The 18,376-nt window shown below is 40.7% G+C and overlaps 1 protein-coding gene across 2 annotated transcripts in view; it reads right to left on the bottom strand.

Moving 5' to 3' along the window:
* CLEC16A (C-type lectin domain containing 16A) overlaps positions 1-18,376 on the bottom strand; it is a 285,953-nt gene that overhangs the window by 165,175 nt on the left and 102,402 nt on the right. Inside the window, exons 14-17 of one of the 2 annotated variants that reach the window (XM_069734042.1) lie at positions 16,510-16,619; positions 16,052-16,096; positions 11,538-11,588; positions 8,156-8,284 (exon numbers count right to left, since the gene is read on the bottom strand). In XM_069734042.1, coding sequence (XP_069590143.1) covers positions 8,156-8,284; positions 11,538-11,588; positions 16,052-16,096; positions 16,510-16,619 — 335 coding nt within the window. Of the gene's footprint in view, positions 1-8,155; positions 8,285-11,537; positions 11,589-16,036; positions 16,097-16,509; positions 16,620-18,376 lie in introns of both variants that reach the window. The other variant, XM_069734041.1, reaches the window with a different exon arrangement.

The following is an 18,376-nucleotide window of genomic DNA, read 5'->3' as shown; positions in this document are numbered from 1 at the left end:
ACAGAGGGTTTGTAAGTTGAAGCAACACAAACAGTGATGTACAGCAAACAAAGAACACTAAAATCTTAATCCTAAAACAGGGGTGTTTGTCTTAGTGTGCCTTTAATAGGACTAGGGAAATAATGTCATCAAATCAAAGCAAGTAACTTGCAAAACCCGATGTGTAGCACAATTGAGGCAGAAGACACAGGGAAGGAAGCGGAGCCTGGGATAAAAGGGACAGGTACGCAACAGTCAGCCTCAGAAAACGCATATTGACAGCATCTCGGATAACATCCTTCATAAATGTAGCAGACGCATCTCAACATTGACTGTCCAGAAGAGACTGCAAGAAGCACGCCTTATTTAGTTGAATTGCTGAATGAAGATACTAGTGAGGACAAGAAGAGGAGCCAGGCAACACTGGACATTATAGCACTGTAAATTTCTACTTGGAATCAAAATTCGAGATTTTTAATACCAAATACCATGACTTTGTGAGATGCAAAAATTAAACTGATGGTTTCTACATGTGTGTTGCCCACAAGGAAGCATGTCAGTAGAATAAAATGGGATAATTTGATTAATCCAAGGTTGAACACGTTCAGGTTTGCTTCACGTATTATTCCTCATTTACATATGTGTCCCTTTGTAGATTCTGACTGAAGGCAGCAAAACCACAATGTGCACATTCAAATAAAACAATGAAAACCTTTGCAAGAACAAGCATGTCCAAACTTTTGACCAGTACCGTACGTTTAGATAGAAAACAAAAATGAAATTAGAGAAGTTGTTACTTCTGTTTTCAGCATTGCATTTCTACTAAATAGAAGTATAAAATATTTTTTATCTATAAACACAAGCACTATTCACATTTGCATGTGGCCCATTTCCACAAATTATATTTAATGTCATATTGCAAAATAGTCTTTCTCTGCATCAGACTCACAACTCTACTTCTTGTATTAATGATCTTAAGAACTTCTGTATTTCTAAAGAACTATACAGAAGAAAATGCTGGTAATACTTGTAATGTTATACAAGCAAAGTAGACTTTCTGCTAAAGAATCTGGCTGTTCATATTAATGGAAAGTTGAGTGGAAGGAAAAAAGTGTGGCGGAAAAAGGTGCACAAGCAACCGGAATAACCGCAGCCTTGAAGGGATTGTTAAGAAAAGGCCATTCAAAAATTTGGGGAAGATTCACAAAGAGAGGACTGCTGCTGGAGTCATTGCTTCAAGAGCCCCCACACACAGAGGAATCCAGGACATGGACTACAAGTGTCGCATTCCTTGTGTCCAGCCACTCATGACCAATAGACAACGCCAGATGTGTCTTACCAGGGCCAAGGAGAAAAACAACTGTACTCAGTGGTCCTAGGTGCTGTTACCAGATGAAAGTACATTTTGCATTTCTTTTGGAAATCAAGGTCCCAAAGTCTGGAGGAAGAGTGGAGAGGCCACAATCCAAGCTGCTTGAGGTTTAGTGTGAAGTTTCCACAATCAGTGATGGTTTGGGGATCCATGTCATCTGCTGGTGTAGGTCCACTGTGTTTTATCAAGACAGCGCAGCCGTCCACCAGGAGATTTTAGAGCACTTCATGCTTCCCTCTATGGACAAGCTTATTGGAGATGGCAATTTCATTCTCCAGCAGGACTTGGCACCTGTCCACACTGCCAAAAGTACCAATCATTTTTCAAGCTGCTGTTATAAAGTATTCTAATTTACTGAGATAATGACTTTTGGGTTGTTATTGGCTGTAAGGCTACGTTCACATTAGCGTTCTGCCGGGCGCAGCTGCGGCAACGCATGCGCCATGCACCCCTATATTTAACATGGGGGCGCATGGACATGCGTTTGCATGCGTTTTGCGATGCATGCGTCTTTTTTGCCGCAAGCGTTAGGGTGCAGAGGACGCAGCAAGATGCATTTTTTTTGCTACCAAAATCCGGCAAAAAAAGGACGCATGCGTCGCAAAACTATGCGTTTTGGCATGCGTTGTTTGCGTTGTGCGTTGCGTCGCCGACGCAGCAGCGCACAATGCAAATGTGAACATAGCCTAAGTCATAATCATCAACATTAACAGAAATAAACACTTGAAATAGATCACTCGGTGTGTAATGACTATATAATATATGAGTTTCCTTTTTTTGTATTGAAGAACTGAAATAAACTTTTGATGACATTCTAATTTTGTGAGAAGCACCTGTACCTTCTGCTTCAGTAATCAGGGTGGCGCTTTTTATCTTTTCAATAACGGATCAGTCAGTGTTGTGTTCAAATTATGCATGCCCACAGCATTGCGAATGATTGCCGTGACTGGCCAGGCATCACCGCAACCACATAGCAAATCCTGGAAAGACGACAACCACCTAGATGCTACGGATGCAACTAACTGTAGTATCTAAAGGGTTACTCAGCAGCTATCAGAGCCAGCTAGGATTGTTGCAGTTACGGTTTTACAGCTGACACCTGTCATGTATAAGAGGTTACTACATTACATTTTCAATTTTGTTTTTTTAACGCTTTTCAAATGATATAGCTGTACTTTAACCCCTTCATGACCTTGGGATTTTTCATTTTTCCGTGTTCGTTTTTCACTCCCCTCCTTCCCAGAGCCATAACTTTTTTATTTTTCCGTGAATTTGGCCATGTGAGGGCTTATTTTTTGCGGGACGAGTTGTACTTTTGAACGACATCATTGGTTTTAGCATGTCGTGTACTAGAAAACGGGAAAAAAAATTCCAAGTGCGGTGAAATTGCAAAAAAAGTGCAATCCCACACTTGTTTTTTGTTTGGCTTTTTTGCTAGGTTCACTAAATGCTAAAACTGACCTACCATTATGATTCTCCAGGTCATTATGAGTTCATAGACACCTAACATGACTAGGTTATTTTTTTTATCTAAGTGGTGAAAAAAAATTCCAAACTTTGCTTAAAAAAAAAAAAAATTGTGCCATTTTCCGATACTCGTAGCGTCTCCATTTTTCGTGATCTGGGGTCGGTTGAGGGCTTATTTTTTGCGTGCCGAGATGACGTTTTTAATGATAGCATTTTGGTGCAGATACGTTCTTTTGATCGCCTGTTATTGCATTTTAATGCAATGTCGTGGCGACCTAAAAAACGTAATTCTGGCGTTTCGAATTTTTTTCTCGCTACGCAGAAAAAATCAGGTTAATGCTTTTTTTAAATTGATAGATCGGGCGATTCTGAGCGCGGCGATACCAAATATGTGTAGATTTGATTTTTTTTGTATTGATTTATTTTGATTGGGGCGAAAGGGGGGTGATTTAAACTTTTATATTTTTTTTATTTTTTTCACATTTTTTTTAACTTTTTTTTTTTTTTAACTTTTGCCATGCTTCAATAGCCTCCATGGGAGGCTAGAAGCAGGCACAACGCGATCGGCTCTGCTACATAGCAGCGATCTGCTGATCGCTGCTATGTAGCAGAAATGGAGGTGTGCTGTGACCGCCGACCACAGGGTGGCGCTCACAGCCACTGGTCATCAGTAACCATAGAGGTCTCTAGGACCTCTATGGCTACAATGGAGACGCATCGCCGACCCCCGATCATGTGACGGGGGTCGGCGATGACGTCATTTCCGGCCGCCCGGCCGGATGCGGTAGTTAAATGCCGCTGTCTGCGTTTGACAGCGGCATTTAACTAGTTAGTAGGTGCGGGCAGATCGCGATTCTGCCCGCGCCTATTACGGCACATGTCAGCTGTTCAAAACAACTGACATGTCCCGGCTTTGATGCGGGCTCACCGCGGAGCTCTGCATCAAAGCAGGGGATCTGACCTCGGACGTACTATCCCGTCCGAGGTCAGATAGGGGTTAAGCATGCTGGGGTATACACATACACTGAATATATGAGTTTTTAACCGCACTGCTGCTATATAGACTATTTATATACTATACACCTATATATACTTACAGGAAAAGGTGCACTGAAACTCAATCTATCTGTCCAATTCCACCTGCCAGCAACCTCTTCAAATGACAACCTACAGACTTACCTCCCCTGGACCCAGGCCTACAAAGGACCAGTAAGGACAACCTGCCCCTGTGTGTTTATTTAATTTTGCCAAAATGAATCAATTTTATTTATTTTAGCTTTACACAATAAAACAGATCGGGTCATTGTAGTGTTTCAAAAACTTTTCTAACTAATGGGAATCTGTCAAGAGGATCAACCGTCCTAATCTGTTTAAATGGCCATGTACATCATAGGAAGGTGAATACCTTGATACCCGCGATCTGATATCTTATTCCAGAGAAATCCATGTTTTTCTTATATGTAAATAAGCTGCTAAGATCTATGTTCCGGACTCTGATCTCCTTGAGAATCTGCCTCCAGAGCTTATTTTTAATAAAAGGAGGAGTTATATGTGTGACACAAGTAACTAACACAGAAAAGTAGAACTGAACTTTACCTCCTTACAAACACATTTGCTGCAGCTCTCTCAGCTCTGCTGTATTGTAACAATATTGCAGCCCTGTTTGCCTGTGAGATTAGTGAACATACTGTATGACCTAGACCACAAAGACAAATCCAAACCAAAGAATTCCACTCCAAACAGGTTAAAATAAATATGACACAATAGTCGTTTGCAACCTTGGTGGCTGCTGTATTAACACCACATGCGTAACTAAGTCTTTTGGTTTTGGCTGCATGGTCTCTGTAGCTTGGTCTTCACCAGTAAGACATCTGCTTTTTTTTTTTTTTTTTTATAAACTTTCCTATACAACATATTTTACTGCTATGGTAATTTAATTATTGGTCAGCACTAAACACAGCTGCTTTCCTACAAGAAGGCTGGATACAATCTAAAACAAAAACTAACCCAAAAAATGAGATGTCAGGACTTCTCCTTAATCAATGCTTTAAATTAGCAGAAATCATCTCAGTTCTGCTCTGAGCACTTTCCAGGGAAGCAAACGAGAAAATAATGACTTCTTAAGGGCTTTTTGACCCACATATGAGGTTTCTAGGAAATGATCGGCTTGCTTTCATTGGGGAGGGAGCTGCTCATGTCAAAGAGAAAAGAATAACCGGCAACAATGCCATCATTCAGATGTGTTTTCCAAGAAGGGTCAAGTATTTTCTAGCAAGAACCTCCACTTGGAGGTCATACTGCTACAACTGAAACTGCAAGAAGACCGGTAGACTAGATTGGGTCTACCAAAAAGGAAGAAAGACTATATGGATGAAATAATGATTAGATAAATATGTACAAAATAAAACTTGCTTCTGCATGGGCGAGACTGTAGAATGAATCGATGTTGTAAAAAGGAAATGTACGAAAAATACAAAAGTGCAGATCACAGCTATACGGAAATTATATGTGATTATTATTTTATCAAATAAGGCTGCGCAGCACTCCGCTATAAAGGGTGCACAAACAGGATACCACTCCAAATTGTCCAAAAAGATAAATTCGGCACTCCAAATTTAGATGCAGAAAACTGTGTGCGTTTTGACATTTTGGCCAACACTAGGCCTTCATCAGAAATTATCTTCAGTTCTTGGAGTCGACACATTAAGGCGCTGGAGACTCATCCCCTGCACCGTTGTGCATAGACCCCAGGGCCTTAATTCATCTTACAAAGACTCCACTGCTCAGTTGTACCTGACCTATTGTGTCGACTCCAAGAACTGAAGATAATTTCTGATGAAGGCCTACTGTTGGCCGAAACGTCAAAACGCACACAGTAGATATACCTAAATTAATAAAACTCTTTCTAAGTTTTCTGCATCTAAATTTTGACTGTTATCTTAGTAGGAGAAAGCAAGAAGAGCCAATGGAAATAATAATTAGGGGACCCGTCTGCTCTCTTGACATGTGTGTGTGAAAAATACTAGTATTCATCAAATCACAACTGCTAAGGAGTAGGAGATGAATGACTAACAAATCATCTAAAATTAAATTATTTGTTATTACGCAATTAAAAATCCCAAACATAGAAAGTAAATTCTTGTAGATATACATTGAAACATCAATGTCACTCAATTAGCAGAAATCTGCTTATGTTTTTTATTCTGAATATGGAAAAAGGGGGGAAATTGAAACTTTTATTATTTTTACAATTTTTTCAACTATTCGTTTACACTCCTGTTTAGTCCCCTTCGGGGACCCACATGTACAATACAAAGCAATGCTTTAGCACAGACAATATATTCCTATGCTAAAGTATTGCAGAGTATGGTACACGTGACCCCCTAGGGGGTTGTGGGATTCCCAACTTGGAACTTCAGTCCTGACTTTTCCTGGGACATCGAGCTATTTCAAGAGGCTTTAGGGTTACTACTGAATATTTTTGTTATCATGGATGTCGCAGAATCTGCATTTGCTATATGGGGTTGTCCAGGCCTTTCCATCGGACCCCCACTTACTATAGATTTCTATTTAGCTGATGACTGGGTTGTCCCCAATTCCCAGCACGGTGACAGCAGCGCATACCAGGTCATGCTCCATTAAAAAGGAACCAAGTTCTTTCCCCTACTGACTGCTAGGGGGTTTTGAAGTATGACAAAAAAAGGATGTCTGGAGGAGGCCTAAATAACAGTGTTTGGATTATCACCAACTACAAGAGTCCATAATGATAAACAGGGGAGCACTGAAAAAAGCAATAATATCAAAACTAGTGAAAAATGTATGAATTTTTGTACCAGTCTATTACCTAACTGAAAAACATGTGTCAAGAAAAAATAAAAACGGGAAGCCAAATTTCCATACAAGATCCCCATCAAGGATGGAAAGTGAAGTCATTATTACACAATCATGTTGAAAATGTCAATTATGCACCAATAGTTTTCTCGCGCGTCTCCCTCGGTTCAGCAAAATCATACAGAGAATAGAAGTTACTAAGTCCTTTATGTCAGCACCCACTTGAAATGCCCAGAGCATTGCCAAGGTGATGCATTAAAGAAGCACTCCCATCAAAGTTTGTATCTTCTTAAACAATCACCATATGAAAATATGGTTTACTACTAAATGGGCAAGAACCCATAGAATAATCAAGAATGTGCAAAACAGAATTAATGGAAGAAAACTATGTGAATGTATTTTATGGTCTTACATAACAAAACACACAACACAGACAAAGAGCAGTCACAAAGAATTTGTTCCACACCAAATACCTAGCAAGAAAAAAAAGAACAGAAGGCGAAAGTGGGCATAAAGGATCACTAGTGTCACATGAAAACCAATAAACAGAATAATGATATGCAAGAGTCAAGTTGGGAATGTAGAAATAATACATGACATAAGTGATCATAAATATAAGTGTAATATACATGAAGTCATGGGGAAAAAGCCCAAGAAGTACAAAGTGCAAAGTGAAGCAAGTTAACACAAACACAGGAGAAATGTTGGGACACCCACCAAAAAGGACGCAACACACAGGAGTAATGTTGGGACACCCACCAAAAAGGACGCAACACACAGGAGTAATGTTGGGACACCCACCAAAAAGGACAACACACAGGAGTAATGTTGGGACACCCACCAAAAAGGACGCAACACACAGGTGAAATGTTGGGACACCCACCAAAAAAGATGCAACAAACAGGAGTAATGTTGGGATACCCACCAAAAAGGATGCAACACCCAGGAGTAATGTTGGGACACCCACCAAAAAGGATGCAACACAAGAGTAATGTTGGGACACCCACCAAAAAGGACGTAACACACAGGAGTAATGTTGGGACACCCACCAAAAAGGACACAACACACAGGAGTAAAGTATATTCAAGTGAAATAAGAACCATTTAGATACAAATAATATGAGAAAGGGGACACCTTCCAAAAAGGACGCCTTTGTGTCACATATAGGAATAATGTATGTTCAATCAAGCAAAATGAGAGGCATGTAGATACAAGTAATATGAGGAAGGGGACACCCACCATAAAGGTCACACATGTCACATGTAGAAGGAGTAGTGTATATTCAGGCACGTTTTATGTAAGACAATAAGGTATAATCATAGATTTCTTCTTAGAATTGTGTCCCGCACATTCTTGTTTAAAGTACGAGAATTCAGGAACTTGGTGCCAATAAGAAGACGCTTGAACTACCGGCATTTGGGAAAATTGCTTTTTCAGTTTTGGTCCCAAAATGGAAACAGGGATATGAAATTAGAGCTTTTCAAGGCTAAAAGGAAAGCAACTTACTCTGCGTGTCCGCTCAACATCTCCACAAGGTAGACGCTTGACAAAATCAATACCAGTAAGAGGAGTTCCAGTTGGAGGAAGCAAAATGGATTCATCCATCATTAAGTATTCTACATTCAGTGGCTTGCTCTGTAAAGACATCATAAAATGGTCTTCAGACTAAAGTCATAATCTCATCTGGATAGAAAAATGCTACATCAGACATGAGTAAATGGCGCCTGAACGAAAGGACGGATTGTCAGCAAGGATGGAAGTGACGGCACTTTAAAATACTAATAAATATAATGAACCCATCGTCGCTGGGGCTAGGACCACTTTGAAGAATCCATATGGATGGAGCGGTCATCGATCATGCACACCTCTTCTCCATTCATCTTCTATGAGATTACCAGAGAGAGTCCAACGTTCTGCACTCCCACTGTGAATGAACTGAGTGGAGGTGAACAGGATCGACCACCACTCCATTCATGCATTTCTTCAGAGCCTCAGTTCTCAGGATTGATGGAGGTTCCAGAAGTTGGATCCCAGTGATCAGAAAGTTTTCCTCTATCCTATAGATGGCAGAAAACTTCCAAACTTGGTATAGCTCCTTTATGTCAGCCACGAATTCATTTTGTAAGTATAGCGTCAATTTCAAGTCAATTTTTTCTTATTTAATTTTTCAAATTAGCTCAGAATTCTGTTGATTATTAGAATAATAATAGACCCAGACTCAAACCCTTGGTGGCCACTGTCTTCTTTGATTTTGTTCCTCCATTTGCAGTAAGTTACCAATGGAAAAAAGAGGGCAATTTTTATGTGTTGTGTTTTATTTTATTACAGGTTCAGATCCCTAGTGGAACCAACCAAAAAAGGGGTAAAAAAACAAAAAAAAAACAAATAAAAATAAAACAAGAAGGTCAAAGCTCTACATTCACAATCAGACATGTCGGGATCGTGTGTAGATCTCAATGTTTGTATGGACTATGTACGGGTGAAAAAGCAGTCTACCATTTAAAGGGAGTCTGTCAGCACAAAATGACTGTATGCAGGTTCAAGGTGCATCATGACGTGGCCAAAAATCTAGGTGAATCCCACCTATTTGTTTTCCTTCTATCCCCACCTCCTCTCTTTTTCAATTGGCAGATGTGGCTTCAAAGATCCAGAGAAGGGCAGAGATTGATAGAAAACAAGCAGGTGGGAGGATGCACTTAAATATTTGGCTATTCTGTCCCTTTAAAATATCACACGCTCATCCACAAGGACCTTCGTTCCACCATATGCACCAGTGACTGCAAATATTTTCATCTGAACGTAGCCTGAAAGTCATTTTTAATACAAAACATGAACGCACATGATGATAAATAAAGCCGGCGATATTTGGTCTGTGCTTTATTTGTGGTTTTCGCTTTTATTTTACTCTTCAAAGCTGCACATCCAGTTGGACTCCACTCAATGTCCTGAAGCCGTCACTGGTGTTTATTGTGGATTTATGTTGTTATTGAGTAATGCTTGTCACCAATAAAAGTAATGAATGGGCCCGAGTCAGAATAAGAATATCGCACACGAGCACCTCTCCATCACTGGTAAAACAGGGCTGCGAAACATTTAGAAAGGAACTACTGTTTCCCAACTCTGAAGAGTTCCTGCTAAAGGTTAACGTACCATTTCGGCACGTGTGTGTGTGTGTGTGTGTGTGTGTGTGTGTGTGTGTGATCACCGAAATGTAAGGAACAGATTAATGTGCCATTATAAAACATAGCATTAGATCTGTGTGTAACAATAGATTTTCAGAGAAGCAAAAAAAACAAGCAAAAAAGAGTGCCCCTCCCACGTCGGGCATCACCCAAACATAGGACTACTACTATCCTGATATACTTCCGCTGACTGCACAATACTCCCGTTGTTGCTGATTCCTTCCCATAGACGTTATAGTGTTATGAATCCACTAGAGAAAACGCGGATCCGCTTCTGTGACTCTGCTGCTCATCATCGATGGCCACTGTCACTCGGAGGTGAAATCAGTCTGGCTACACTTTATCACAAGGTCGCACTGAATTCATCTGTGGTCACCGCGGCTGGGCACCAAAGCCCCTCAAGTGGATCGCGATTTCTCCAGTGGATTTGTGTATAAGACTAGGCATGATATTTCATACGTGAAGCACTACCCCCAGGAGTGAATCTCTAAAGAGTAATACTGCTATATTTTAACACTGGCACATTGGAAAAAAAACAAAAAAAACAAACAAACATTATTGATCTTATTTCCATCGAACGCACGCAATTCCGTAAAATTTTGTAAAGTAACAAGTGCAGTTACTCTTTAAAGAGTTATTCAGGACTTTATTAATTTTTTTTACTGTAGGTCTAAGAGCTAATAGGCAGGCAGCTGCTCACTACCTGTCTGTTCTGTCCGGCGGAGACTCTCTGCCTGCTCAGAGCAGTCACTGACCACTCCTGCCGGCAACTCTGCGGCTTCATCTGATGTCAAGCCGACCGAACACCTCTGCAGACGTCATGCTGATTGACAGCAGTCTCCCCACTGCATGACTGCAGGAAGCTGGCTGTCAATCAGCATGACATCTGTTGACGGAGGTGTCGACACAGCAGCCCGGAAGAAGAAGAGTTGTTCTGTTGACAGAGCAACAGAATTATCGGCAGAAGTGGTCAAAGCACCGCGGTGAGCCCGCGCTGGATAGAACAGGCAGGTAGTTGCTAACTAGTTAACCACGACCTGCCTGGAATGTGCGCAGGTAAAATCTGCAGCAGATTATAGCATCAAGCAAGTGGTTGAGATGATTTTCTGCCTAGAAAATCAAACCTGCTACTTATATGTAAACTGATCGAATTCTTTACCTAAATGTCCGATTCGTCGGGTTTCACTGCCTTTAATACTGAAGTAATGACACGTTGACTTCACTGAAGATTTGTGGCGAGATCAGTGGCAGAAATGTTTGGATCTACCCTAAGGGCTTGTTCAGACAGGTGTATAAATCGGATATGTGTCGTCCAGGTAAAGATAGGACCGCACACTGAGCGATGGAGTTCAGAAAGGCTGCTCAGATCATAGTTTTTTTTCATAATAATTAAAAACACTAGTCTTCTAAATTTTTGAGCAGGCTCACCTATTCAAGGCTATGAGTGCGCAAAAAAACCCAAACATCTGATATCATAACGTATTTCATCTGATTTCTACAGATACATTGCCGTTCTTAACATAGAAGGCTGTATTTAATCTTGATGTATAAAGCAGATCCCATATAGATGCCACACAGATTGCACACAAATGATAATACAGAGAAAAATGGTCTCTTCTTTCTGGATGAAAATCGGACGCTTTCTCATAAGCTTGTCTGAACCGAGCCTCAATGTGCACTAGTGTCTAGGACATGATCACACTCACCATCATACTCCGGTACTCATCTTCAAACATGTCCAAAAAAATTTCCTCTCCCTACATTAGAAATAGAAACAAAACAATTCAAAGTTCATCTTCATCATGTGCCAACTTTCCTAAATTTGAGATACCTGCTCTATACTTTACTGTTCCTGACGATTTGGGGTGAAATTAAAGAATAATTAGTTGCCTCTATACATGCTGAACGTTTGATTTGCCTATTACAACGGTCTTTTAGTCACTTTAGAGCGATATAAAACTTTCCTTTTTATATTATTATTATATTAGCACTAGTGACGAGCGAACGTGCCCCGATAAGGTGTTATCTGAGCATACTCGGGTTCTACCTAAATATGTTCGAGTCCTCGCGCCTGTATATCTCGCGGCTGTTTGACAACCGTAATACATGCAGGAATTACTTGTTTGTCAAAGTGTTTGGCACCTAATGAGTTAACTTTACTTAAAGAGGAATTCCCATCTTCAAGACCTAATCCCAATTTGTAGTAGGCGTAATAATAATAATATTAGCAAATACCTCCAATTAAAAAGATAGTATAGTTCTTCTGATTTGCTGTGTTGCTGAACCCGTGTGCAGTGCATTGCTGTAGCTTAGGCATCTGTGACAGTTAGTGGTCGTAACCATGGATACCTAAACTATTACAATGCCCTACAAATAGGGTAAGCAACTTAGCAGATCAGAAGAACTATACCACATTTGTAATTGGAGGCATTTGTTAATATTATTATTATTACACCTATTACATATAGAATCTTGGAGATGGGAATATTCCCTTAAGACCATGCATGTGTTATCAGATACTTTCACTGAGGGCCTGTACTCCTTCTCCCTGTAGGAGTTATCTGATACCACCCACTGGGACTTAAAGGGAATCTGTCAACAGGTTATTTCGATGTAGCTTGAGGACAACATGAGGTAAGGGCTGAGAAACTGATTTCAGCAATGTGTTACTTATTAGGCTGTGTGCTGTTTCGATACAAGGAGTGTTTTATCAGCAGGAGATTATCACAGCACAGACTACCGCTGGCTTGCGTCCTGGTCTGCCGCCCTTAACATCTGCTACATCTAAAAACCCTGATTGTATCACAATGGCTGCACCCAGTTACCTAAGTGACACATCATTGGAATCAGGGTCTCTTTCTCAGATGAGGTAGCAAAAAGTTGGTAACAGATTCCCTGTAAAAAAAATTTAACTGATTAGGTGCCAATACTTTGATTGCCAATATTTCTGCAATGGATAGGTAAAATAAAAAAAAAAACAAAAAAAAAAAAACACATTTTATTCTGCTCTGCAGCCACTATTACATTGTGTGCCTAGTTAAACATGAAAAATTTGGTGAAAGGTCCCCTCAAATGGGAATCTGTCAGTAGGATCAACCTTTTATAAGTTAACTACATAGGCATGAAGGTTATAGACAGCTGAATAAAATGATACCTTAATATCTGAGGTCTTATAATAGACGTTTTTCTTATATGTAAATGAGCTGTTAAGATCTATGGGAGGGACATAGATCTCCCTGATAATCTGCCTCCAGAGCTTATTTTAAATGAAAGGAGGTGTTACCAGTGTGAGAAATGTAGGTCAAGAGCGCAGACTGTCAGTCATTACATGTCACACCGATGCCGCAATAAATTAATAATAAAAACACCTAAATATATCCTCCACATAGGGCCATGAAGTAAATAACCATAAATCAATCACCAAAAGACCACCTTCACACTACACCAGTAAAATGAACACATAATCTTTATTAAACATATTAAAAATCAGTATCAACAGAGAGGTATATTACCACAAGTACAGGCAAACAGAGTGGGTAACCCAGGTAGTAACCCCAAATGAAAAGTGGTATACAAATAACGGTTTAAGTACTGCAATCCTATGTACAACAATACTGTGTGACCAAGTACAGCATGCATAAGTAACACACAATGGAATAGAAATACAAGTGTATATAACAGTACAATAGTAAAGAAATAAATATAGTTACCAATGGAGTACTCCTGGGGACCCACCACACCCGACGCGCGTTTCGCACTGAAATGCTTCGTCCTGGTAATATACCTCTCTGTTGATACTGATCTTTAATATGTTTAATAAAGGTTATGTGTTCACTTTACTGGCGTAGTGTGAAGGTGGTCTTTTGGTAAATTAATAATAAAGACAGAGTCTTATTGCAGATCAGTGTCCCGCCCATAGATCTTAACAGCTCATTTACATATTAAGAAAAGCTTGATTTCTCTGGAACAAGTCATTGGATCGCAGATATCAAGGTATCATTTTTTTCAAAGTCCCATGAGCTGCATGCCCATATAGACAGCTTGGGAGGGTACATCCTACTGATAGATGGCCTGTAAAGTCAGATTCCTTCATTGGCTGAGTTCACCATGTTTATAGTATATTGGGCTATAGACTGAAGGCCCATATATACGGCCACATCATAGGTCTAGTTCACATGGTGCAGTAATAGTGCCCCCATTCCGTACGCCTCTGTTAGCATAGAGGGAGGAATTAAACTGATTGGTGAAGTCCTACTAGGACATCGTAAGGGCCCTCAGCTTATCTTTACTCGGTGAGGAGGAACATGTCTAATAAAAGCCTGACTTGTAAGATGGTAACAGAAGGATAAAGCAGTGAATGGTAAACTATAGTGCAGACCTAGAGCAGGAGGGAACTGGGAAGGCGGACATTGCTGCTGGCTGCTTAAAGGACAGATTGAAACACTGAGTTCCTAGATACATAAAAACATTTCAAATAAATGACAAAAAGCAGCTGTCAGCTTATAAGTTCACGTTATATTCTGTGGAAAACAAAAAAAAAATGAATTCGAAAAACAGCCAGCATTTCTCAGGATATTTCCCTACATCGTTTGTCTATTATTACCATGTAAAAATATTTTTGAGGGAACCCGCCAGCTGGATGATGCAGTAGTATTTCAACCAGTGCCCTTAACCTCCTGATGAAGCCAAGATAAGCGAAACAAGTGTGGTGGTATGCTTGGTTGAGTATCGGTAATGACACTCCCGGGGCTCACGTGACATTATGTCATGCGATCCCTGCAGCCAATTAGCACACTCTCCTACTACGGATGTAATGGACAGCCTGAAGAAGGGAGACAGCAGCCGCAGCTCTCAATTCCTCCAGATGTTTGATTTTTCTGAAGGAGGGGAGAGTTATGCCAGCGTTGACTGGACACAGGGATCGCGTGAGCCCCGGTGTTGACAGCATCAGGCTACGTGCACACGTTGCGGAATTGGCATGCGTATTCCCGCTAAACACTAGCGTTTTGCAAACGTAATTAGCTTGCAGAATGCTAGCGTTTTCCAAGCGATCTGTAGCAACTGATTGACAGGTTGGTCACACTTATCAAACATAGTGTTTGACAAGTGTGACCAACTTTTTACTATTAATGTTGCCTATGCAGGATCAATAGTAAAAGATCTAATGTTAAAAATAATTTTAAAAAATAGTTATTCTCACCTTCCGACGTCACCCGATCTCCTCAGCGGTGCACGCGGCAGCTGGGATGCTGTGTGCGAAGGACCTGGGATGACATCATGGTCACGTGACCGCAATGTCATCGCAGGTCCTTCGCACACAGCATCCCAGCCGCCGCATGCACCGCTGAGAGGCGGGAGGACTCCGGGGGCCATCAGAAGGTGAGTATATCACTACTTTTTATTTTAATTCTCTTTTTTTAACAATTATATGGTTCCCAGTGCCTGGAGGAGAGTCTCCTCTCCTCCACCCTGGGTACCATCCGCACATGATCCGCTTACTTCCCGCATGGTGGGCATAGCCCCATGCGTGAATTAAGCGGATCAATGCATTCCTATGTGTGCGGAATCCCAGCGACTGCGCAAATTTATGAACATGCTGCGCTTTTTTCCGGAATGCGATTCTGCTCAGGAAAAAAAACGCAGCATGTGCATACAAAATGCGGATTGCATTGTTTTAATAGGATGCTTAATGTGAGCGTTTTTTTTCCGCGGTTTTATCGCGTTTTTATAGCGAAAAAACACAGAACAAACACGCAAAAAATCCGGAACGTGTGCACACAGCCTTAGAGTGACAGTGGCACCCGAGGTGAGTATAAGTGTTATTAATTTACTGGGGGGAAACATAGGGATTAAAATGGGGTGGTCCGAGTAGTGGACAGCCCTCTAAAGGTTAGGAGAGGGTGGATTCCAGGAAACGTTTAGTGATGGTGATGGCAGGAGGTGATAAGGATTTGGATGTGTCCTTAAGACTTGTCAGACATGGAGGAGCGCGGAGCTGTGATTACATGGTCTGGCTGGGAGAAGAGACAGAAATGGTGCAAAAGTCATGAAACTAATGAGACTATTAATGCTGCACGTTGGATTCACATGATTGTTGGTGAATTTTAGGAGATGGATTGATGTGATTTTAATTATCTGACCTTGGCAGGTATTCAACAACATCCTAATTACCTACAGTTAAATATCAAAAACAAAGGGATTTTACCTGGTAGTACTTTACCTTATAGAAGTGGCGCAGGAGGTGAACGCTTTCTTCCCTTGCGCCCTATACAAAGAGATATTACAAAAAAAAATTTGAGTTTTTGTTATTATTAATGGAAAATATTACAATTATTTATACAGAGAGGAATGGGTGATAAAATAGCATTTTCTACACGTCAGACTCGATTCTTCTCCCAATTTCAGTACAAGGGTCTTGGCACTCCAAATAACGAGGTGTATAATTTTTCACGTTTCGGCTTGTATCAGACCTTCCTCGGTGTAAGGATTAACCAGAAAGATCAATTTCGGCCAAAAGATCCGCGTGATATCAAACCACGATATCCACCGCTCGTGGCAGACTCGATTCTTCTGGCACGGGTAAACAATTCTTTAAATCTCACATAGCCACATACATTTATTCCTCTGCTAAGGAGGCATACATAGTGTGGAGTAAGCCTGCGTGGACTGAGCACTTACCTCCAAACACGCCAAGTGGACGTCTTTTATTATACAGTCGCCATCAATAAGGACGAGCTGCTTCAGGAGAATACATGCAAGCTCCAGGGTGGCCAAACGCACTTTTCCATCTGCAAAGAAATCTCAATGAAGCCAACATTTCTTCTAATTTGTTGTATTATATATAGAATTAATGATGCAATGTAATCTGAGAACGCCATAACGTCAGAGCAGAGATCCTTATTCCAGTGATCACTTATTGGGCTGCGTTTTGCTGTTTTAATACAATCAATGTTTTATCAGCTGGAGATTATCACTACAGGACAACTGGCCTCGTGCCTCCTGGTGCAACCACTCCCTCTGCACTAATTAGCATCTCGCTGTCTCTATATGGGCAGGTTATACACAGTTCAACAACTGAGCTCTGCTACATGTGCAGTAGAGAAAACTGTATCTCTATCATAACTGCTGCACCCATTAAAGTAAGTGATGCCTCGCTGGAATCAGGGTCTCTGTCCCTACATCATGCTGCTCTCAGATTACATAGCAAAAACCTACTGACAGATTCCGTTTAAAACAATGCATTATTAATGATTGATCACTTTACTATTGTAAGTTTCTATAAGAAACAGAAATTAATATCAGCCCCATAAATGATAGTCTCCTGTTGCAATCCTGTAACTCCTGCCTAATTTAACACTGGCTTAGGAGTAAATCTGGACACACACACATTGGATTATAGTTTTCATTGGCTATTCCTCCACCATGAACACACAAATTTGGCCAAACCTGCATCTTTTTTGTTTTTTATTATTATTATAGTAAAAGGTTAATAAAAAGTTTATCTTCCAAGAAAGAAAAAAAGAACCCGGCATTCTGAAATCTAACGATTGTTCTTTCTCCCAGACATCAGCCATTAAAGTCAAATTGCCTCCTGTATACATTCAATATATGGAAATCATAAGTCATACATTTACCTGCAACAATACTGTATTCAGACCCACCATTTGGGAATTACAAGGGGTTCTGCTGTGAGGGGGCCAAGCAAATACAGAAGTTTGTTTTTTTTTTAAATTAGGGGGTTCTTACATATTTTGCCTAATAACGAACAGGGCTCATTTCAAGGGAATCTGACAGCAGGATTTTGCTATGTAATCTGAGGACAGCATGTGATATAGCAGCTGAGACAGATCTTAGGGATGTGTTACTTATTAGGCTGTGTGTGGTTCCATACAATGAAGGTTTTATCACCAGAAGATTATCACTGCCAGACTGATGCTCGCGTGAGCCCTGGTCTGACCACGCCCCCTCCTCGGATACGCAGCTCACTGTCAATATACATCGTACACAGAAAGCTGTGGTGTGGGCGGAGTTAGCTTTCTGAGCTCTGCTTCATGCTAAATATAAAAACTCCGATTGTGTCACAGCTGCTGCAGTCAGTAAACCAAGTGATACATCGCTGGAATTAGGGTCTCTTTACCTACATTACACTGCGCTCAGATGAGGTAGCAAAAACCTGGTGACAGATTCCCTTTAAAGGCGACATAATACCTGTTCAAGGTATTTAGTGGCTGCTTGATATAGGTGTAAAAAAAAAAAACATATATGGCCATAAGATTAATATTCCTGCTCTTTGATCACTCCCATTGGGGCCTATCCTTTAAAATGTAAGGATAAATATTAGTGATGAGTGATCGTGCTGGGATAAGGTGTTATCTGAGCATGCTCGGGTGCTGAGTGACTTCCTTGTGCTCGAATAATATGTTCGAGTCCCCGCAGCTGTCTCATGGATGTTTGACAGCTGCAACACATGGAGGAACTACACATGTGTGATAGGGACGATAACATCGGCATCTTCCCCAGGCAGGCACTCTCTGATGCTCACCAA

The sequence above is a fragment of the Ranitomeya imitator genome, chromosome 7 (assembly GCF_032444005.1).
Source record: "Ranitomeya imitator isolate aRanImi1 chromosome 7, aRanImi1.pri, whole genome shotgun sequence".
NCBI classification, from domain to species: domain Eukaryota; kingdom Metazoa; phylum Chordata; class Amphibia; order Anura; family Dendrobatidae; genus Ranitomeya; species Ranitomeya imitator.
This window is presented reverse-complemented; position numbering and strand designations above follow the sequence as displayed.